At 44.6% G+C, this 22,920-nt stretch overlaps 1 protein-coding gene across 2 annotated transcripts in view; it reads right to left on the reverse strand.

The window, feature by feature from the left end:
• The window catches only part of PRIM1 (DNA primase subunit 1), a 28,594-nt gene extending 8,759 nt beyond the window's left edge, over positions 1 to 19,835 (reverse strand). Inside the window, exons 1-10 of one of the 2 annotated variants that reach the window (XM_061614873.1) lie at positions 19,044 to 19,421; positions 18,088 to 18,245; positions 17,193 to 17,299; positions 14,919 to 14,992; positions 13,711 to 13,847; positions 6,397 to 6,455; positions 5,127 to 5,236; positions 3,336 to 3,427; positions 1,137 to 1,269; positions 727 to 796 (exon numbers count right to left, since the gene is read on the reverse strand). In XM_061614873.1, the coding sequence (XP_061470857.1) occupies positions 727 to 796; positions 1,137 to 1,269; positions 3,336 to 3,427; positions 5,127 to 5,236; positions 6,397 to 6,455; positions 13,711 to 13,847; positions 14,919 to 14,992; positions 17,193 to 17,299; positions 18,088 to 18,245; positions 19,044 to 19,053 (950 nt within the window). In that variant the 5' untranslated portion in view covers positions 19,054 to 19,421. Of the gene's footprint in view, positions 1 to 726; positions 797 to 1,136; positions 1,270 to 3,335; positions 3,428 to 5,126; positions 5,237 to 6,396; positions 6,456 to 13,710; positions 13,848 to 14,918; positions 14,993 to 17,192; positions 17,300 to 18,087; positions 18,246 to 19,043; positions 19,422 to 19,608 lie in introns of those variants that run through there. The other variant, XM_061614872.1, reaches the window with a different exon arrangement.
• Positions 19,836 to 22,920: the final 3,085 nt, after the last annotated feature.

Here is a 22,920-nt window from a genome sequence, read left to right on the forward strand (position 1 = left end):
TCCATCCGCTATTACGCCCCCTGCCCAATATTACCTCAATGGCGGGCCCCCAACTACTCCTACCCCGGCACATGTTAAAAGAAACCTGACAGTGGGTGGGTGGGGAGCCTTGGCTAGGGGTGGCTTCTATGAAGGGGAGCTCTCTTCCCCACCCTCTGGCAGTTGTCTTCTTCCTTGTTAGCCCCAACTGGCTTCAGCTGGAACCAAGGCCTTGCAGGGGGTAGCAGGGCCTTATGATGAAAGGCAGGTAAGAAATCAATCAATCAAACAAACAGTGAAGAGTGTTGGGTTGTGGCAGGGGAAGAGAGGCAAGGGTTATAGGAAATTAGGAATAAGGAACAGGAGTTTCCTCCCCCCGGTTAAAAAAAAGCTCTGAGAACAGGGATCCTTCTGTTTAGGCAAGTTGCAGTTATCATCCTAAGCCCTGGCCCAGTAATCGGAGGGTTTAACTACGTCAGGACAGGAGTAGCCAGAGTGGTGCCCTCCAGATGCTGCTTGACTACAGTGCCCATTGTTCCTCACTGTTGGTAATGATGGCTGGGGCTGATGGGAGCTGTAGTGCACCAACGCCTGGAGGGCAGCACACTGGCTACCCCGGAACTATGTAACGGAACTGAACAGACTGCTCCTGCTCCGTGCTTCAAGAGACTTGACAAGTGGCGGCGTGTGCTGCATTCCACCGCCCCTGTGCTCCAATGACATTGCCCAAAGCCAGATCATTCATACCTTATAGTGGGAACAGCGAACGGATCAAATTCATCCAGTTTCTTCAGGTCAACTGGAACTGAAATACGTCCTAAAGGGGGGAAATAAGCATGTTCTGATTACCAGCAAAGAGAAAACTCTGCATGCTTTTGAAAAAACAATGTACTGCTACTACTACTACTGACTGACACATTTTTAATTTCACCCTGCCTCCAAACAGCTCAGCGCAATCTAAGCATCATCATCTCATGTTATCCTCACAACAACCCTGAAAGGTAAGTTAGGCAGAGACAAGGAGTAGCCCAAGCTCATGCAGTGCACTTGGCCCGCCTATGGGGATACTTCAACTCACTGATGGAAATCCCATCCAAATCCTTATTAGGTTCCCATCTTGACCAATGGAAGTTAAGCTGAAGCATTATGCAACCAACCTGTTTTGGGATGAACGCTGAAGGGGCTCTTCAACAAGTGGTTGATTCCTTTGCTAACATTAATATCCAGCCGCGGAAAGCAGTACTGAAGCATGATCTCTGATTCAGTGTGCGCTGTTTTCTTAAGTGTGTTCTTGGAAGAAAGCGAGAAATGGTAAAGCATACTTTGAAAGATCTTTTGCAGGCATGCATACGTGACCCCTTTCCTAGAGGAAGGCTACTGTCCTGGAGGAGGCGTTGTGCCACAATAGCACCCAAGAGGACACCTGCTATGACTGCAATGCCAAACAGTTTTGTAATGGGGAAGATTAAATCAGCACAGGTGAGGAATCTGTGGCCCTCCAGATGTTGTTGGATTCCCAACTGAACATCAGCCTCAGCCATCATGGCCAACGATCAAGGATGATGGCAGTTGGAGCCCAGCAACATATGGAGGAGGAACAGGTTCCCCATCCCTGTATTAAAGGGATCCAGAGACAGCCATCTAGTGGCATGTGGGTGACATTTAAATCATGTATACACATACCACCTTTCAACAGAAATTATAACTAAAACCAACAGCACATGCTTTGATCCTAACCAGCCCTCTGTGAATGGAAGGGGTCTCTCTGTCTGCAGGGAGAACTGGTATCTAACAGAGGCTCCCACTGAAGAATAGGGCCAGAGAAGGTTTTTCACCTCCTCTTCATCCTGTGCTGCCTCTTAGGCTGTGAGGACACTAGTCGCCTACAGCAAAGCATTTCCATTGGCCACACCTGGGGAGGGGGAACGGGTTGATCTGCCAATCAGTTGTGAAATCTCTTTGAAGCTGAATTTTAAAAAAATGCACTTGAGCTGACCCCACCAGGCTTTACAGTAAAAAGGGGCAGGGTTTAACTAGCATCAGATATCCCTGTTTTCAGAAGAGAGAGGTGGAACTGGCAGAATAGTGAGTGTGTTTCTACCCTTATACCCCAACTCTCCAGAGTAGGTTATCAAGGAGCAGAAGACCGACAGCTAAGGATGTTGGAGAATTCTGCATTAAGTGGACGCAGAAGTGGAGATGGATGCAATTCCCATGTTTGTCTGTGTTCAGGAAAGGAGATCAGTCAAGCAAATATGACTGGTGCTCCTTCACATTGTTGTTTTTTAAGTCCGCAAACAATATGCAATTCATGACTTTTTGTTACATTGTTTTGACGTCTCCTTTACCTTTAAATGAAAGGTGTGGAAATAATTATTTCATTAATTATGTAAGTTATGAATTTAATGTAAACTATGTAAATTAGCATGGAGAATAACATATTTGGTGGAAACCGAACTGTGGCGGAACAGAAACGGCGCTGGTTGTGATGGATACAGACTGGAACAGAAATCGCTGCCTTCTTATATCCCTAGATACATGAGGGCAGATTGGCAAAAAATCTTGGCCCCCTTCTGCTGGCCACAGCATCTCGCTACTGCTAGTGGAACTGTTTATGTAATACTTCTGCCACTGGAGCCTTAGCTGGGACCCAAACAATTATTTAAAAATCAGTTAAAACAGCAGGGTGGGGGGAAAGCAGCATGAAAGCAGAGTAACAAAATTGGTACTAAAATCTCTAGATGTTAAAAAATCTTGGGAAAATAAAAACATCTTCACATGGGAGCGGCTAGCTTCCACTCTCTTCCCACCACAATCCTAGACTATTACATGGAAAGTATCCCAGGAGGGTAAGCTCTAGAGGGCGGCAGGGTAGGACTTTTGTCAGGCCCCCTCCCCCTCCCAAGAATGGCATGTGCCCCCAATGCGCTGTCATTGTGACTTTGCACGGAGTACCCAAGGAGGTCAGAGCCAGACTGAGAGGGTTTGCATGCACTGCCTTTCCACATTAAGGGATGCCTTTCCAGAGATCACAGAGTCGGCATTGGTCTCTAGCCATGCTGGACATTACAGCAGCCCTCTCTGGAATGATGGACAAAGTGCACTGGCCCACAAGAATATAAAGCACAATGTTTCCCAGATTCAAATGTTCTGCCCATCCCAGCAGTATGAACAAAATCTCATTGCTTCAGAACTCAGTTGTCAATTCCAACCCTTAGCCAGGAAGTGAAACGTTTTTAGCTTCTTATTACGCTGCATTGCTCCCCATCACCCTGTGCTGGCAGCCTGGGGTCTCATGCAAAAGTTTCCTTTGACTCACATACATGCCCCACTCCCCAAGCAACTCAGTTACTTACATTGTGTCTGTCCACTGCTTTTTTCAAAAGTTCCCAGCGCTGGACTGAATCAAGCTTTTTAGGGAATTCCAGTAGGAGTTCATTTCGAACTGGTGACCAAATTGTTAAGGAGCTTCACATTTGGCTTAAGACATTCTGGTGCCTGAGGCATACAGACGAAAGAAAAGCCTTGCTGGATCAGGCCAAAGGCCCATCAAGACCAGCATCCTGTTCTCACAATGGCCAGCCAGATCCCTATGGGAAGCCCACAGGCAGGATGAGCACAGCACCGCTCTCCCCACTCGTGATTCCCAGCAGCTGGTATTCAGAGGGATACTGCCTCAGATCCTGGAAACCATACATAGCCATCATGGACACAGAAAATCTAAATCCCCCCACTTCTCCCTCTCTCTCACACACATACGTTAACATAAGGCACTGCCCCCATTCATTTGAAAAAGGCTGCGCATAATTTGTAAATGGGTTGTGCCCCATAGGTCTACCCTCCCCCCCAACCACAAGTGCTCAAAATCTACTGCACGTAGCCTCCTGGCAGGTCTCTCTCTCTCTGCAATTTGTAATGGTCAGGTAGGTCACTAGCAGATCAGCCCAGCTGCCAGTACATAAGCCTAGTTATTATGGATGTCAGAGAGACAATCTGATCCTCAACGGGCAACAGACTTGTAAGTAAGTCTGCTTTGGGGTGAAACTTTAATCTTTCCTTGCAGCGACAGGCTTTGTTCTGGTTTACCTCCCAGACCTTTCCCTAGCCACACCTGAAGTCATGGTGTATGTGTGCTGCAGCAGAATACAGTGGAGATGAAGTCTTGGGGTGGACTGCACCATTTCAGACTGCTTGCATGTCACATATTGAGGTGTTCCATTATGGAAAACCTTCCCTGCAAGAAGAAAACTAGCCCTGCAGGAAAAGGACTGGCCTAGAACCCTTTTCTCCCTTATCTGCAATTCTACCCCCACCCCACTTGGAGAGAGATTTGGGTTTTCCCCCCACATGTAAGAACATTCAAAAACAGGCCTCCTGTGATTTGCAACCTGAAGCAGTATGATCCATTCTACCAACTCAGGGTCCTGCTCCTTAATTCTGTGGAGAACAACAAAAGAAGACAGCAGCACAAATATAAGGTTCCCAGAAAGTGTCTGCTTAGGTGAAAAATTGTCCTAAGCAATTTTTTAAAAAAAGTATTTGATTTCACTTGATAAAAGACTTCCCTTGAAATGTGTTGGGACCCATATCTATTTGTCCAGTGCAGCTGTCTCTTTGGTCCTTGGATTTTTCTACAGCCACAACTGATCCTCTTTGTGCATCTCTCACTCTGCTGCCCTAAATGGTTGGAGACCAGATACTCCGCTTTTATAAAAGCCTGCCCATATGCTCTGCTCAGCAGCTGAAGCCCTATCATTGGTCCCTCTGCCATCTAAAGTATGAGGGAAGTGGGTGGTTCCAGGCTACAAAGAACCTTAAGCCTCGACCAGGGATGCAAACGTTTTTGCAAAACCTACAAAGCAGACAGGAGAAAACTACTTCCTGACCCCAGCATCAACCCAAGCACCAGTGGTGTAGCAGCCTAGGGCTATCTCAATTTTTGCCCCCAAATACTTGACCATTTATGGCAGGGATGAGGAAGCTGTGACCCAATATTGTTGGACTACACCTTTCATCATCCCTGACCATTGGCCATGAGGACAGCCACAGATTCCCCATCCCTGATTTTATGGGCATGTTACTAGTGCATTGTTGCAGATCTCCTCTCTGGCACATCCTATGCTCCTTAGGCCTTTCAGAAAGGATATTCTCTGGAACCAAAGCCAACACTTTTTCGTAGCTTTCTTTATTTCCAAGTATGTCCTGCTCAACAAGTGCATATTCTTTGAAGTAACGCATTACCACGTTTATTGATTCACTGCAACAGAGAGGAGAATATCAGAGAGACAGATGAATAACTTTGGTGGATAGACAAAATGGTTCACAGGTGGATGGGTAAAAAGGAAGATCACCAAGGACCTGGCCTAGATGCACCGCACATAGACTATACTATAAGCCATCTGGAAGCACAGTGTTCCCGCTATGTATATGAAGCTAAATTATCCTCTTACATATATGAGGCTAATTATCTTTTTTAAGCTGTGCTTTGCTCTGAAACGTGGCATATAAATATTTCCAATTAAAAAAAAGTAATACTCTGTAGAAGAGGGAATTTTGGCAGATGCAGCTTGTCACTGGCATTTCATATGCTCCTGCCTAGTATTGGGCAAAACTGCGCTGCTGAAAAAAGGTGCAAAGTAACGTGGCATCATTTTGCAGAAACGCCACATCCAGCTGTAGCAGAACAACACAAACATTACTAGATGAAAACGGAGAAAAAAGCAGCTCTTTGTTCTGTGCAGATCATATAAGTATGATGCATTCATTTCAGCACTTGTCTGCAAAACAATGTACACGACTGCAGGTATGGCCTCAGAATCAGAAATATTTATACATGTGTGTATATATGTTGGGGTAATGTAAGTTTAGCAGTTAGTGTGCATAACAGCCAGCTATTATGCATATTCACCAGGCCTTAGGGAGAATGTATACATAATCTGTTCACAGAGGGAATTCTGCACATTTTCTGGTCATTATGCAGAATCTTCAACAGGCCTTGGAAGTTTTTTCTCTACTCCATGTCTGAAGAATCATCCTCGGAGCTACATTAATTGCAGCCCACCCCTTTCATGGTGTTAGGAGCACCCAAGGGCTTTCTCGTGGTTCAAATTTCCAAGTATAGACTGGGCTCTTCTCAGATCACTGGTAAAAGTGGTTCAAATCTCAGCGGGAAACAGAATACCACTGAAGAAAGCCTGTCCTTGAGCCTCATTGATAGTTGCATCTATAGTTCCTGCTCATATTCTCCATCAGATACCCACAATGCAATGTAGTCCATATCTCCTAATGCCAGAGTGATTCTCAGCACAACTTAACAAATGCTTTAAGACTGAAGGGTTGCTAAATAGCCAGTTCAGGATGTGCAAACTCTCTATGCTAGCCCATGTCAAAAATTCTCTGGTTGTTTCCCCAACTGACCTGATGAAAGGGTGAATGTTGTCTGGGAGTGTCACCTTCTTGATGGTCTCTTCACCACCCTGTGAAATATTAATATTTATTTATTCTAGGTTTGTTTATTTAACTGCCTTTCAATTATATTCCCAGGACAGTTTACAAAAATGAAAATTAAAAAATTAAGCCAGAAGCCATACAATTGTAAGAGTAGCACAAAACAGACAACAGGATTACAAATGCATCTAAAAAGCATGAAAAAATATGAAAAAATGAGATTTGGTTTATGCTTGGTTCCTCCCCCCCTTCCCATTTAGAGCTGGAAACTCCATAGCATTCACAGCAGTAATTCCCACAAGGTTTACAAAATGAACTGGAATTTTGTGCCAAGTCTTCTGCCTCGACAGCTCTTTTTCAGAATCCCTCCTCATCTGTAATCAGTTACACTGCTGGCTCACCCAACCCTTAGCTCAGCATCAGGATCAGAGTTAACTCCCTCCCTTGGAAGGGCCATTGCTGACTGGCAGAGTACATGCTTTGCATGCAGAAAGTCCCGGGTTCAATCTCCAGCATCTCCAGGTATAGCTGGGAAAAGACTCATGCTTGAAACCCTGGAGAAGACAATTACTGAGTTAAATGGACCTATGGCATGACTCAATATAATGCATCTTCCTATGTTCCTTTGCTCCCGCCAGCCTAGAGAAGACCAGAGCTAAACTTTCAGCCAGCCATCATCTTCACAGGTAAAACCCAGGAAATGCTCAAACAACATTCATATTTTTAACAACAACACCACACTTGATTATTTAGCGATTATATGGGCTATGACAGTACTCTTCAAGCTTTTCAAACCTGGGGCCCATCTTCAACCTAAGCATGCATTTGAGGATCAATTTATTAATTTTTTACTATATATTTGTACGACAGTAGCACTGCCTTTATGACTCACCTTAGGTCAGACCTCGGCCCACCAGATGAAGACCAGTGGGCTATGTTGAATGCACAGGATGACTTCAGCACCTTTCACAGAGGTATAAAAGAGGACAATGTGGAAGGTACAGCATTTCCCACTCTTGTAGGCCAAAGCTGCACCTGCTGAATATTCCCTCTTCCACACCAATATGAAAGATAATGAAGCCCTGTCCTCTTTGGTATCTGGTCACCTTAATAAGACCCAAATTTGCTTTTTATTTACAGGTAGTATCAGCAGCTAAATCAAATGGTGCTGAGTACTTAGAAATCTCAACTACCTTTGGATCACATTTGATTATAACAGTGCAATCCTATACATGTCTCCTCCACAGAATTGTTGTGGGTGGTGATACCATGCCCCAGGAGGGACTTAATACTGGGAACGATCTATCGTCCCCCTGATCAAAATGCTCAGGGAGACCTTGAGATGAGATATGAAATTGAGGAAGCATCCAAACTAGGAAATGTGGTAGTAATGGGTGACTTCAACTACCCGGACATAGACTGGCTGCATATGTGTTCCAGTCATGACAAAGAAGCAAAGTTTCTAGATATTCTAAATGACTATTCCCTAGACCAGTTGGTCATGGAACCGACCAGAGGGACGGCAACCCTGGACTTAATCCTCAGTGGGGACCGGGACCTGGTGCGAGATGTAAGTGTTGTTGAACCGATTGGGAGCAGTGACCACAGTGCTATTAAATTAAACATACATGTAAATGGCCAATTGCCAAGAAAATCCAACACGGTCACATTTGACTTCAAAAGAGGAAACTTCACAAAAATGAGGGGATTGGTAAAAAGAAAGCTGAAAAACAAAGTCCAGAGGGTCACATCACTCGAAAATGCTTGGAAGTTGTTTAAAAACACTATATTAGAAGCTCAACTGGAGTGCATACCGCAGATCAGAAAAGGTACCGCCAGGGCCAAGAAGATGCCAGCATGGTTAACGAGCAAAGTCAAGGAAGCTCTTAGAGGCAAAAAGTCTTCCTTCAGAAAATGGAAGTCTTGTCCGAATAAAGAAAATAAAAAGGAACACAAACTCTGGCAAAAGAAATGCAAGAAGACAATAAGGGATGCTAAAAAAGATTTTGAGGAGCACATTGCTAAGAACATAAAAACCAACAACAAAAAATTCTATAAATACATTCAAAGCAGGAGACCATCTAGGGAGACGATTGGACCCTTGGATGATAAGGAAGTCAAAGGTGTACTAAAGAACGATAAGGAGATTGCAGAGAAGCTAAATGAATTCTTTGCATCTGTCTTCACAGTGGAAGATATAGGGCAGATCCCTGAACCTGAACTAACATTTGCAGGAAGGGATTCTGAGGAACTGAGACAAATAGTGGTAACGAGAGAGGAAGTTCTAAGCTTAATGGACAATATAAAAACTGACAAATCACCGGGCCCGGATGGCATCCACCCGAGAGTTCTCAAAGAACTCAAAGGTGAAATTGCTGATCTGCTAACTAAAATATGTAACTTGTCCCTTGGGTCCTCCTCCGTGCCTGAGGACTGGAAAGTGGCAAATGTAACGCCAATCTTCAAAAAGGGATCCAGAGGGGATCCCGGAAATTACAGGCCAGTTAGCTTAACTTCTGTCCCTGGAAAACTGGTAGAAAGTATTATTAAAGCTAGATTAACTAAGCACATAGAAGAACAAGCCTTGCTGAAGCAGAGCCAGCATGGCTTCTGCAAGGGAAAGTCCTGTCTCAGTAACCTATTAAAATTCTTTGAGAGTGTCAACAAGCATATAGATAGAGGTGATCCAGTGGACATAGTGTACTTAGACTTTCAAAAAGCGTTTGACAAGGTACCTCACCAAAGGCTTCTGAGGAAGCTTAGCAGTCATGGAATAAGAGGAGAGGTCCTCTTGTGGATAAGAAATTGGTTAAGAAGCAGAAAGCAGAGAGTAGGAATAAACGGACAGTTCTCCCAATGGAGGGCTGTAGAAAGTGGAGTCCCTCAAGGATCGGTATTGGGACCTGTACTTTTCAACTTGTTCATTAATGACCTAGAATTAGGAGTGAGCAGTGAAGTGGCCAAGTTTGCTGACGACACTAAATTGTTCAGGGTTGTTAAAACAAAAAGGGATTGCGAAGAGCTCCAAAAAGACCTCTCCAAACTGAGTGAATGGGCGGAAAAATGGCAAATGCAATTCAATATAAACAAGTGTAAAATTATGCATATTGGAGCAAAAAATCTGAAGTTCACATATACGCTCATGGGGTCTGAACTGGCGGTGACCGACCAGGAGAGAGACCTGGGGGTTGTAGTGGACAGCACGATGAAAATGTCGACCCAGTGTGCGGCAGCTGTGAAAAAGGCAAATTCCATGCTAGCGATAATTAGGAAAGGTATTGAAAATAAAACAGCTGATATCATAATGCCGTTGTATAAATCTATGGTGCGGCCGCATTTGGAATACTGTGTACAGTTCTGGTCGCCTCATCTCAAAAAGGATATTATAGAGTTGGAAAAGGTTCAGAAGAGGGCAACCAGAATGATCAAGGGGATGGAGCGACTCCCTTACGAGGAAAGGTTGCAGCATTTGGGGCTTTTTAGTTTAGAGAAAAGGCGGGTCAGAGGAGACATGATAGAAGTGTATAAAATTATGCATGGCATTGAGAAAGTGGATAGAGAAAAGTTCTTCTCCCTCTCTCATAATACTAGAACTCGTGGACATTCAAAGAAGCTGAACGTTGGAAGATTCAGGACAGACAAAAGGAAGTACTTCTTTACTCAGTGCGTAGTTAAACTATGGAATTTGCTCCCACAAGATGCAGTAATGGCCACCAGCTTGGACGGCTTTAAAAGAAGATTAGACAAATTCATGGAGGACAGGGCTATCAATGGCTACTAGCCATGATGGCTGTGCTCTGCCACCCTAGTCAGGGGCAGCATGCTTCTGAAAACCAGTTGCCGGAAGTCTCAGGAGGGGAGAGTGTTCTTGCACTCGGGTCCTGCTTGCGGGCTTCCCCCAGGCACCTGGTTGGCCACTGTGAGAACAGGATGCTGGACTAGATGGGCCACTGGCCTGATCCAGCAGGCTCTTCTTATGTTCTTATGTCTACTAAGAAATACAGTTGCTGAACTACAACTCCCATCAGCCCCAGCACACATAACCAATAGAGATGATTTGGTGGATGAAGTGGAAATTATAGGAAGTCTGGGGGAAAGTGACCACACCATACTTGAATTCTTGATTTTAACAGAAGCGAAAGCTGAGAGTAGCCATATGCGCACCCTGAACTTCAGGAAAGCTGATTTTAATAAACTCAGAACAATTGTAAGTACGGTTCCATGGCAAGCGCCCCTAAGGAGAAAAGGAGTCCAAGATGGGTGGGAGTTTCTAAAAAAGGAAATTCTAAACGCACAATGGCAAGCAATACCAACTAGGAAAAAAGGGGGGAACAGCAGAAGAAGCCAATGTGGCTTCACAAAAAGCTTAGAGATGACCTGAAAACAAAAAAGGACACATACGAAAAGTGGAAAGAAGGCCAGACCACAAAGAAAGAGTACAGACAGGTATCATGGAATTGCAGGGATGGTGTCAGGAAGGCTAAAGCTGAGAATAAGCTGAGGTTAGTGAGGGATGCTAAAAGCAACAAAAAAGCTTTCTTCAGGTACATCCATAGTAAGAGACAGAGAAAAGAAACAGTGGCACAGCTACTCAATGAGGATGGCAAAATGATAACAGACGACAAAGAAAAGACAGAAGTGCTCAATTCCTACTTTGGCTCAGTCTTCTCCCAAAAAGGGCTCTGTGACCCTCCCGGGAAGCATGAAATAAAAGGGGCAGGATTGGAGCTTGAGATTGATAGACTAAGGAATAGTCAAGGAATACCTAATCACTTTGAACAAGTTCAAATCTCCAGGGCCCAATAAACTGCATCCTAGAGTATTGAAGGAACTGGCTGAAGAACTCTCAGAACCGCTGTCTATTATCTTTGCAAAATCATGGAGGACTGGTGAAGTGCCAGATGACTGGAGGAGAGCTAATGTTGTCCCTATCTTCAAAAAAGGCAAAAAGGAGGAACTGGGGAACTAGACCAGTCAGCCTAACATCAATCCCTGGAAAAACTCTGGAGCAGATTATAAAGCAGTCAATCTGTAAGCACCGTGAAAACAATGCAGTGATTACTAGGAGCCAACATGGATTTATGAAGAACAAATCCTGCCAAACTAATCTTATCTCATTTTTTGATTGGGTAACCTCCCTTGTCGACTGTGGGAATGCTGTGGACATAATATATCTTGACTTCAGCAAACCTTTTGACAAAGTGCCCCATGATATTCTGATTAGCAAGCTAGCTAAAGGTGGGCTGGATGGAACATCTGTCAGCAGGATCCACAGTTGGCTACAGAATCGTATGCAGTGCTTATCAATGGTTCCTTCTCAAACTGGGTGGAAGTAACGAATGGGGTACCACAGGGCTCAGTCCTGGCCCCAGCGCTCTTCAACATTTTTATTAACGACTTGAATGAGGAGGTACAGAGCATGCTTATCAAATTTCCAGATGATACAAAATTGGGGGGCATGGCTCATACCGTGGAAGACAGAAACAAAATTCAAAGGGACCTTGATAGGCTGGAGCATTGGGCTGAAAAAAACAGAATGAAATTCAACAGGGATAAATGCAGAGTTCTACACTTAGGAAAAAGAAACCAAATGCAGAGTTATACTTGGCTCAGCAATACGACATGTGAGAAGGATCCTGGAATTGTCGTGGATCACAAGCTGAATATGAGTCAACAGTGTGATGTGGCTGCAAAAAAGGCAAATGCTGTATTAGGCTGCATTAACAGAAGTATAGCTTCCAAATCGCGTAAAGTATTAGTTCCCCTCTATTCAGTACTGTTTAGGCCTCATCTTGAATACTGCATCCAGTTCTGGTCTCCGCACTTCAAGGATTCAGACAAACTGGAACAGGTTCAGAGGAGGGCAACAAGGATGATCAGGGGACTGGAAACACAGCCCTATGAGGAGAGACTGAAAGAATTGGGCATGTTTAGCCTGGAGAAGAGAAGACTGAGGGGAGATATGATAGCACTCTTCAAGTACATGAAAGGTTGTCACATAGAGAAGGGCTGGGATCGCTTCTCGATCATCCCAGAGTGCAGGACACGGAATAATGGGCTAAAGTTGCAGGAAGCCAGATTTCGACTGGACATCAGGAAAAACTTCCTAACTGTTAGAGCCATATGACAACAGAATCAATTACCTAGAGAGGTAGTGGGCTCCACTAGAGGCATTCAAGAGGCAGCTGGACAGCCATCTGTCAGGAATGCTTCAATTAGGATTACTGCATTGAGCAGGGGGTTGGACTAGATGGCCTTATAGGCCCCTTCCAACTCTACTATTCTATGATTCTATGATCTGGAGGGCCGAAGGTTCCCCACCGGTGGTGTACAGGATTGCTTAGTTAAATAAGAAAGCATGATTTATACGAAATAGGAGAGAGAAAAGGCCTATGAAAATTGATGAACATCGTTTTACAAATGTTTTGAACAACCAAGGTACAAAGTAGGTTTATTTAACAGCCACATTTATCTAGTAAGCAAGCTATGTGCAAACATATAACCAGCCTATGGATTTGTGCTAATGCAGACAAGCATTTCAAACCCTTGTACCTCTTTTCTGCACACCTTGAAATTTTCATCCAACTTTGAAGAAGTTCCCCTAATGGTCCCAGTACTGCTGAGGAAAGGTTACAACATTTGGGGCTTTTTAGTTCAGGAAAAAAGTGAGTAATGGGGGGTATGATAGAGGCGACGCGTGGAGAAAAGAAAACAGAGAAAAGTTTTTCTCTCTCTCTCTCTCATAATACTAGAACTCATGGACATCCAATGAAGCTGAATGTTGGAAGATGCAGGACAAACAAAAGAAAGTACTTCTTTACTCAGCGCACAATTAAACTATGGAATTGTTCCTAGAAGATATAGCAATGGCCATCAACTTGGATGGCTTTAAAAGGCAATGAGATATATTCATGGAGGATAAGGCTATAAATGTCTACTAGCCACAGTTGCTATGTTCTATCTCTGGTTATTGGAGGCGTTCTCTCTCCAAATGCCAGTTGCTGGGAGTCACAATCCTGCATTCCTGTCCTGCTTGTGGGCTTCCCATAACCACCTGGCTGGCCACTGCCAGAACAGCATGCTGGACTAGACGGGTCATTGGCTTTTCTCCTGTTTCTCTGTTTATATACTTAAAAATCATTTCAAGTCACATCACTGTACCCTGTCCTTCCATATTCCTGATGGATGCCTCAATATGACAGGCCAGGATTGTAGCTTAATTGGGCTGTTAATTCCCTGCCCTCCAGTGTCAATGGACACTTCCAGTCTAAAATGTTACCACACCTTCACAAGGGAGAGATATTCAACTGCTGCAGAGCGGAGACTTGAAGACCACTTCCTGACGGAATCATCGCACACCCAGCAATGAACGCCTCTCCGTCCCGAGTACACCCAGAGACGGTGCTTGATGCCAAAGTCCTCTGGAGGTGTAGAAGGAAGAGCAGACAGCACAAGAGTTAACATGCATTTTTGAAAGCAATAAATAAATAAATCTTCACACTGTGAGCATTCATAGCATGCATTACCACAGCAATTCTTAAAACAATCCTGTAAGGGAGGCCAGCGTTATTATCCCCATATTGCAGATTGGGGGATGGAGAGAGACAGAGTCAGAGAATAGCGGCTTGTCCAAGGGCTTTGCTCATAGCTTTGCTCATAGCTAAAGAGTGATTTGCACCAGCCACCTCTTGGTTCACAGCTCCCACTCTGAAAAAATATAGCACTATAAAAAATAAGAGAAGTATTTCATTAGCACAAAATACAGGAGGAGAGCAAAGGGAGGAGACAATGCAATTGTTGACCAGTCTGCAGATGAAAAGGAAGTACTTTCCTGATGCATAAAGGATTAAGCTGCATGGCTTGATAGTAGAAACAGAGGCAAGAGTGCAAAGGGAAGTCAGGGAGTCCCCATAACTGGGAGGCTTACAGAAATTGGCTGGAATCACATTTACTAGAAACTTAAGAAGATGAATCTTTCCTTGTTGGAGAGAGATGGATTACATATTCTGTTAAGAAAACCATTCCAGTGCTAGAACTTCATTATGCAAAGTGAACCACAGCTTTACATTTCCTTTACATATAGCTGAAAGTCTGCTGGGATAGAAAAAGCACAGCAATGAATAATCCCCTAGAGATTAGAAGCCCCCCCCCAAAAAAAACCTCTAGAAAAAAAACCTGGGGGAAAAACCCATTCTCCCCCCCCCCAATTTTTCAGAAAAAAAAAGGGTTTGGGTGACTTTTTTTTCTGAAATGTTCCCAGCCTTCACATCTCTCCTCCTACCTTTTCAAATCTGGGATCCATACTTAACCACAACCTGCAGCATGGCATCTAGTTTTAAACTTTATACTACAGAAACTTTCCATGCCTCTTTTTATTGGCTGGAAGTTCCTTGGAACAAGGACTCATCTGCCTTTTGCTTACACTACCCTGTAAAGTGCCTCAAAAGCCGATTTGTCTGACAACAGTGACTGCATGGCTGTAAGCCACTTACCCATGAGTGCTCGGTCTATGATGTGGATGGCAATGGTCATGAGAGTCCAGCACTTGGAACAGATCTCTGCAGAGCTGAAGACACAGAAAGCCCCAATCCCCTGTTAGTTTAAAAATGATTTCTATTCCACTGCTCTCACCTCAAGGAGGCTTACAGAACCATATAAAAACCACAATGACCTGGTTCAGACAATTGTTCCAGACTTCATAAGCCATGGTTTATAAAACCATGAAAGAGTGTCAGAGCTGAGCACTCCTCCTGACTTGCGTTGCTTTGTGTGCAAAGACTCTGGCTCCCATTAAGCCAAAGATCCTAACTTGCATTTAAGCCAGAGTTTTGTGTTATGTTCAAACTAGGAACTCTGGCTTAATGTCAGTTTAAAAAACCTGGAAAGTAAGTCACGATCTTTGCACTTCAGCCAAGGTGGGCAGTGTATTTTTTTGAAACAAAAAAGCCTAACAACAAATGGGACTGAAGAACTTCATCAAGGAGGCTATTCTATGGACTTGGGACTATTACAGAAAAGGATCTGTACCTGAGAGGGGTGGCTCATATAAGAAGAGGCTATTTCACTGACCAAGAGGAGCAATTATCACTTGAAACTCCATCCATACAGTGGACACTGCATGTTCTTGCGCCCAGTGGGCAACGATATGGTTTGGTTCTACACCACTCCCAAAATATTTGTGCTAGCATTTTCTGGCACTAGGAAAAGAAACTGTACTGCTCAGCACAAAGATGCAATTATAAGCAATATATTGTGCAACCTTTGGGGTGCATAAAGCAGACCACAGAAAGCACTGGAGACAGGTTGCTGAATCGCTTTCTCAGACAAAACAAGGAAAATTGGAGGTCAAATGAGTACAAGGTAATCCAATTAAATTTTTTGGCTGATGGTTCAGAATGGACAAAAGGAAGTATTTTTTCATGAAATACCTCACTAATCTACACAATACAGGCTGCAATCTCATGCACACTTATTTGGGAGTAAGCCCCAGTGAACACACAGAGATTTCATTCCAGCTAAACATGCATAAGATCAGGATGCACATGGCGACCAACTAAAGTTATGTTTCTTTCATTAAGGATTAGAGAAATTAATGATGGAAGGTCCCACCAATCGTCATGGTATTATGTCATGGTATTATGACTTTATGAAATGAAAAACAAATACTTCATTCATTTGCAAGCTGCCTTAGACGCCGTATAGCAGCTTGCAGCCTTGGAATTTTAAAAATAAATATAGATAAATGATAGCTAGGAATGAAAACTCCAAAGTTTATATCTGGCATCCTTCCAATTGTTAGTTGCGCGGAACAAAACAGAAGGTGGTTTTCATCATTTTGCCCACTTGCAATCTTCCTTGCATGCCATCAGAAGGCAGAGCACTTGGGTTCACACACCTTTGGTCTGGCCCAGCATGGCACTACCAATATTCTTCCAAGCTCCAGGAAAATTGCTTTTCAGAGTCCTTCAGGCTGTAATCCTATACAAACTTACCTGGAAGTGAGCCCCATCAAACGTAATGAGACTTATTAATATTATTATTAAATTTATTACCCACCCTTCACCAGCAGGTCCGAGGGTGGGTTACAACAGTTTAAAATTTCAAAACAATGAAAACAAATTGCATTCACAGGAATAGGATGGGTCCTGAAAAAATACATCTCAGATATCAAAGACCAGATTAATGAGGTGTGTCTTCAGCATTTGCTGAAAACTCTATAGTAAAGGTGCCAGATGCTCCTCTGTGGGGAGGGAATTCCACAACTTAGTGGCTGCCACAGAGAATGCCCTCTCCCAGGCCACCATCCCCCAAACGTCTGTATGTGTACACACCATATATTTAAAGTACATTACTTCCCCCAATGAATCTTGGGAACTGTAGGTTGTTACTCTCTGAGGGGTAAGCTACAAAACCCAAGATTCTTTGGAGGAAATAACATGCTTTAAATGTGTTTTAAACGTATGGTGTGTGCGCAGCCCGACTTCCAAGAAGACTTACAGAAAATTGCACTGTCGACTCCTACTTGATGTCAAGGCTCAGAAACTGCCAACACTTGGAAGTAGTTGTTGCAACAACAAAACCATAGACGTGGGCAGCATCTTGTAAAGTTCAGAAAGAAGGGATGAGCAGGACTCAGAGTGATCAGTTAATGGAGAACCAATGCTCTACACATCTCCCTGTTCTTGCCATGCAGATACAATATCCTGCCCACGACCAAAATGGCTTCCTAACCCCAAATAACTATCCTAGAACAGTAATCAATATACCTGCAGCATCGTCTAACATCATCATAATCCGTCATATCTATGTCAAACACCAGCTCTTTCTCCTGTGCCTGGAACGCACCCATGTGTATAGTGTTGTGCTGGATGGGCTGCAGGGAACAGAGAGGGAACAAACATGACTTAGAAATAATAATTGTTTACAATACATCATCTTACCCCTTATATACCCAGTCGATCACTGTGGTCTGCAGATGAGGGCCTCCTGCAGATAATATCTCAACAGGAGGTCTGTGCTGCACAACATAGGAAGCGAACCCTATAGTGTTGTGGCACCTACCCTTTGGAATTCACTCAAATATTAGACAGGTGCCATCTCTGTTGTCTTTTCAGTGCCTACTGAAGTCCTTCCACTTTCAACAAGCCTTTTAAGTAGAGACCTTATCCCAGCCTGGGTCTCTGTTGGAATTGTTTTTAAGATGTTTTTAAATATGTTTTCAAAGAATTGTTTTTAAAGATGTTTTTAAAAGATGGAAGGAAGAGCAGGATATAAATTTAATAAATAAATAAAAAAGAATTTTATTTCATTGCTTCATAACAGTTCACTTGTTTGGGTTTTTGCAACTATCGCAGTAAAATAATGTCTGATCATATTCCAGTTACTGTTGCAGTAAAATAACGTTTGATCAATGACCCAAGAATCGTTTAGTCAATGAAATAGTGAACCCTATCCCTTGCAAGCTTTGTTGAAGATTCTTTCTAAATCATTTTTGTAGCAGGAATGGAGAACCTGTGGCCCTTCAGATGTTGTTGGAACTCCAACTCCCATCAGCCCCAGCCAGTATGGCCAGTGGACAGGGATGATGATGGGAGTTGTAACCCAACAACATTTGAGGGTCACAGGTTCTCCATCCTGGATTTATAGCATTCTATTCCATACCCTATGGGAATACACAGCCCCAATGTCAATTTTGTAAGGACACATTTTCTGGATCTCTTTCTCCAATTCCTGGGGGTTGTTGAAAGACTGGTACCGCACATAGATGTCATCGCGGAGCGTGAATGAAAACTCCCGTCGTTTGAAGTAATTTTTTGACGCTGCAAAAGGAAGCAGAAGATCACATCCTAGTTATATAGTACAGCATAGTGATTAAGAGACTAAGCCTTAGGCAAGATACCGTTCTCCAAGATTCAGCCTCTTTGCAGTATGGGAGATAATAGAGTGGCCTACTTTACAAAGCTGTTGTAAGAAGTTAAGGTAATAAACATGAAGCACATGGAACACTCAAAACATGCCATATAAATGCTGAGTATCGTTACACCTTAGTCAGCCTGGCCAATAATTAAAGCAAGTCCATACAATCCTAGCATTCTGTTTTTAACAGTGGCCAGCCAGATGTAGGGTCCTAATATACAAAGGTCAGTCCTCTAATTGTTGAAGGACAGCCCTCTGTATGAAGGTGTCTGCTATTTGAAGGGCTGTCCAGTCCAATCCCAGTTTAAAGATAAAGAACCATAAGAAGGGAAAGCAGAAGGGGCACTTGAAGTTACCCATCCGCACTTAGTACCCAGACAGCAGACTGAACAGCCCAACAGATCACCTGATCACAGTCGTCCCCACAATGATGACATGTATTGCATTTCCATTTCAATTATAGTAATTATTTCTAAATTTGCATTTTCAGATGTATATAAGCATGTGCAGATGTTATGCATATCTGTGTCTTCTTTTTCTTTTTGGTGACATATAAGCAGCCACCCTGCCCAGTTGCCTGTGGGAAGCTCACAAATATGGCATAAATGTGACAGCCCTCCCGTGTTTGTCTCCAGCATCTGGTGCTCAGAGGTATACAGCCTCTGAACATGGAGGTTCCATTTAGCCAGTAGTTGACAGACCTTCCTCCATGAATTCATTGAATCCTTTTCTTAAAACCCTTCACCGTCAGATCTTGCAGTAGTGGATTCCTCAAGTTAATTACAGAAGTCTTAAAGAAGTCTGCCCTGAACCTGCTGTAAAGCATTTTACTGGCAACCCCATTTTCTCTTAATCCAGCGTCTTCTCCCTTATCCTTCACTCCATCCTGCCCTTTCTCAGCCGCGTCATGCTTAGTGCCCAAAGGGTGAGATCTAGCTGCAACTGGTCTCCAAGATACTGTCGGCTTCCAAAGCCCATCCCCTCTCCAACCCCACCAGGGTAGTCGTTGTCCGTGTGCTTTTTTTCACGAGTAACCGAGCTCTGCATATTCTCAGAGGTACTCTTGTCCCAGGATTGAATCCTGGCACGGAAAACTGGCTCTGGGACTAAGCCCCGCCCCCCGTCCAATTAGGGGCTTTCATAACCTCCCCACCTCTGCCGTGCGATCCAGCGGTACTTCCCGTAGACCTTCCCTTTCGCTCTGCCTTTTTTGAGCGCCCTCCCCGTCTACAGGGTCCTCAAACGCCTCCTCCCTTCCTCCCTCACCGTCACCATAGCTCAGCCACCTCCCGTAAAGGCTGAAGGGGAAGATGCGGCGATAATACAGGGGCAGCAGGTCAGGCAAACAGCTGGGTTCGAAATCTGCCATGTCCGAAGAGAGGGCGAATGCGCGGGAGAAATCGGGCTCCACCCCCGAGGGCTCCAAGAGCCACTCAGCCACTCCTTTCGTCATAACCGTGCCAGGCTCAGGGCTTGTGGGAGTTGTAGTCCGGGCGAGAAACTGAAGGGGAAAAGCCGCTTGTTTCCACACCGGCCTCTGAGGACCTCCAGTGGTTAATTAATTTCCCCCCTACCTTTCCGTAGTTTTTTTTTTCTCAGAGCGAGAGATCGGTTATATATGTATTTGCAGATAAGGCCGGCTCCAGGTTTCTAGGGACCCTTGGGCATAGTGTCCTCTTGTCTCTAGGGCACCCAGATGTTGCCTCGTGGCGGCCGCCATCAGTTTAACACGTTATGCACCCCGTCCCCTACCGTAACTCTCCATTAATTCTCCATTCATGCCGCCCTGGACTCCTACTGGGATAAAGGGCGGGATATACATATAATAAATAAATAAACAAACAATTCATCTTGTAGCTTTTTCCATTCATCTTGTACCTCTTTACTCCCTCGCACCCCCATACCCCTCATTTTCCTGCTTACCCCATAACCTCTCCCTTTCTCTTTCCACCCTCACACCCCAAACACCTGTTCTTTCTCTCTCATGCACACACTCACTAGCCACTCCTGCTCCCTACCCCACTTTTTTCCTTCATCCTACCCCCATTTTTCTTACTCATCAGCCTCTCCCACCCCCATATCAATCCCGTTCTTCTCATGCCCCACGCCCCCATTTTCGTTCCTATCTTTATCTCACCAATCCCTCATCCCTCCTGTTCCTCCATTTTCCCACACCCCAGTCCCTCTTCTCCCATGCACTTTTTCTTTCTCCGTCCCCAGCCCCTTCTGACTCATACCAACACTTACTTTCTCTCTCCAACCCCTCCTATTATCCCCAACCTTCCTTGTTCCTCCCCCAACACCTCTCTCTTTTGCCTCACAAATCGTGTCTCCTGGGTGTCAAGGGCCAGTTAAAGATCACCCCCGCAGGGAGTGGCTCGGGGGTTACGTGCCCTGCCACCTGTGCAGCCGTGGGCAAGCTGCAGAGTCCCAAGGAACCCATTTGCCCCCCAGCTGGCAGTTGCAGACAAGGGGCTGGCTTGTGCAGCTGTGGCAAGCTGAGCAGGCCCTAGCCAGCTGGGGAGGACTAGCCTCAGAGGGAGGCAATGGTAAACCCCCTCTGAATGCCCCTTACCATGAAAACCCTATTCATAGGGCCGCCATAAGTCGGGATGGACTTGAAGGCAGTCCCTTTCCATTTCCATGCTCTTACCCTCTTCTGTCCCACCCTCTGCACAGACACCTCTAGGGCTCTCCACTGCACACTCCTCCCTGGTGGAGGTCTGCTGCTGCTCGCTCGTGCTGCGCTTGGTGGACTGCAGGTAGGGATGGAAAGATCAGTCTGTTTTGGTTCTCTCAGTTTCTCATTTTTCCTGTTAAATTCAGTTCTCTACATTTCTGCAGCGATCTGTGATATTTTTTTTTTTAAATCCTCATGAAAATTCTCCACCGTTTTAGTGCAAATTTCTCCAAATAAGCACATTTTTGTAGGCAGGTTTGACAAAGGTGCACATTTTTGCAAGCCATTCCTCATCATTTCATGTCTTTTTGCATGTTATTTTCACTCATGTATTCATTTTTATGTGCACTTTCCCCTAATATATGCATTTTTATAAATATTGTTTAGTTGGCGAACTGCATCCCAAAATTCTAATATATGCGGATTTTGAAAGGACGGCTGTGTTTCAGTTCTCATGTTGTTTCAGAAAGTGCGAATGTGATAAATTCTGCTTGAAATGCGAACTGAATCGCAATTCTCACCCATCCCTAGCTGCAGGAGTTGCCAGCGTGTGGCAGGTCTCTGAAGCAGGAAAAGTGAGGTGAGAAGGAGGGAGGTGTTTGTTGCCTGGCACAACTTGAGTGAGTGATGCGAGGTGAAGGGGTGGGCACTCACTCATGTTGTATGAGACAGCAGTGGCAGTAGCAGATGTGCCTCTTCTCAGGAGTTAAGCGAAAGCCTCCCTGCTTCTCACCCATCCTTTACTGCCTCGCCTGCTGGCCACTTCTGCAAAAGAAGAAAGAGGTGCCGCTGCTGCTGCTGCTTTCTGGTGTGAGCGAGCAAGTGCCCCTACCTTATGCCTCGCATCACTCACTTGCTCGAGTCACGCCAGGTAACACTGGCAGGCCTCCACAGCAACTTATTTATTTCTTTGTGTGTTTGTTTGTTTGTTTATTGCATTTGTATACCGCCCCATAGCTGAAGCTCTCTGGGCGGTTTAGAACTAAGATGGGTGGCGGGAAGAAGTGACCAGGTCCAGTGCTGCTGGTGGCAAGGAGCCCCTGTGGGCTCATGGGCCCTTGGCCAGTGCCCAACCTGACAACCTGCTAGCGCCAGGCCTGATAAGTGTTCTGTCATTTTTGCTTTGATTGAATACTACTAATTTGATTTTGTTTTTATTCAAGGGTATATATTATGGTTAGCTATTGCCTAACATTCTCTAAGTGCCTTAGAACAGATAAAAGAGAAGACAGTCCCCGCTTGCAAGAGTCCTGCTGTTTCTTGTCAGAAGTGGGGGACTTCAAACCTGGAGGGCAAATGTGACCCTGAAGCCTTTCTATCTGGCCCTCAGGAGAGTCCCTAGACCACACTCCTCACCAGCCCTGCTACATGCCTGTCTTAAGTGATTTTGCCAGGCTAGAAGATGCCCTTGCAATGTGATAATGTATCTTGCTTTCCTGGACGGAGAGATGTTTGCATAGGAAACTTCTGGCTCTTGCATGGCAGGAATCTAGCCTACTTCTGTACAAAGGTAAGACCCACATCTGATCATCCACCCACTTTTGCCTTCACCCACCACTGGCATGCAGCCCCTGGAAGGCTGCCCATGACAGAATATGGCCCTTAGTGAGTGTGAAAACACTTCCCCACACACTCTTGCTCTAACCGCTACTGTCTCACTGGGGATGAACTTGTAGCTGAACAGCTAGTCAACCAGCCTGGGCTACAGAAAATCAAGGTACAGCAGGCTTGTACAGCGAACGGACTACCCTGCTGAACACAGCCCACCAGCTATGTGTTCCTGGCCTTCTGGGTGCTTGGCAGCCTTCCTGTTTTTATAGTCTCCTTTAGGGTTCGGAAGATTTATTGTTTATTTTTTACATTTATCTTCTCCTCCTCAAAGGTGCTCAAGGCGCTAT

Source organism: Rhineura floridana, chromosome 3, assembly GCF_030035675.1.
Source record: "Rhineura floridana isolate rRhiFlo1 chromosome 3, rRhiFlo1.hap2, whole genome shotgun sequence".
In the NCBI taxonomy this organism is placed as follows: domain Eukaryota; kingdom Metazoa; phylum Chordata; class Lepidosauria; order Squamata; family Rhineuridae; genus Rhineura; species Rhineura floridana.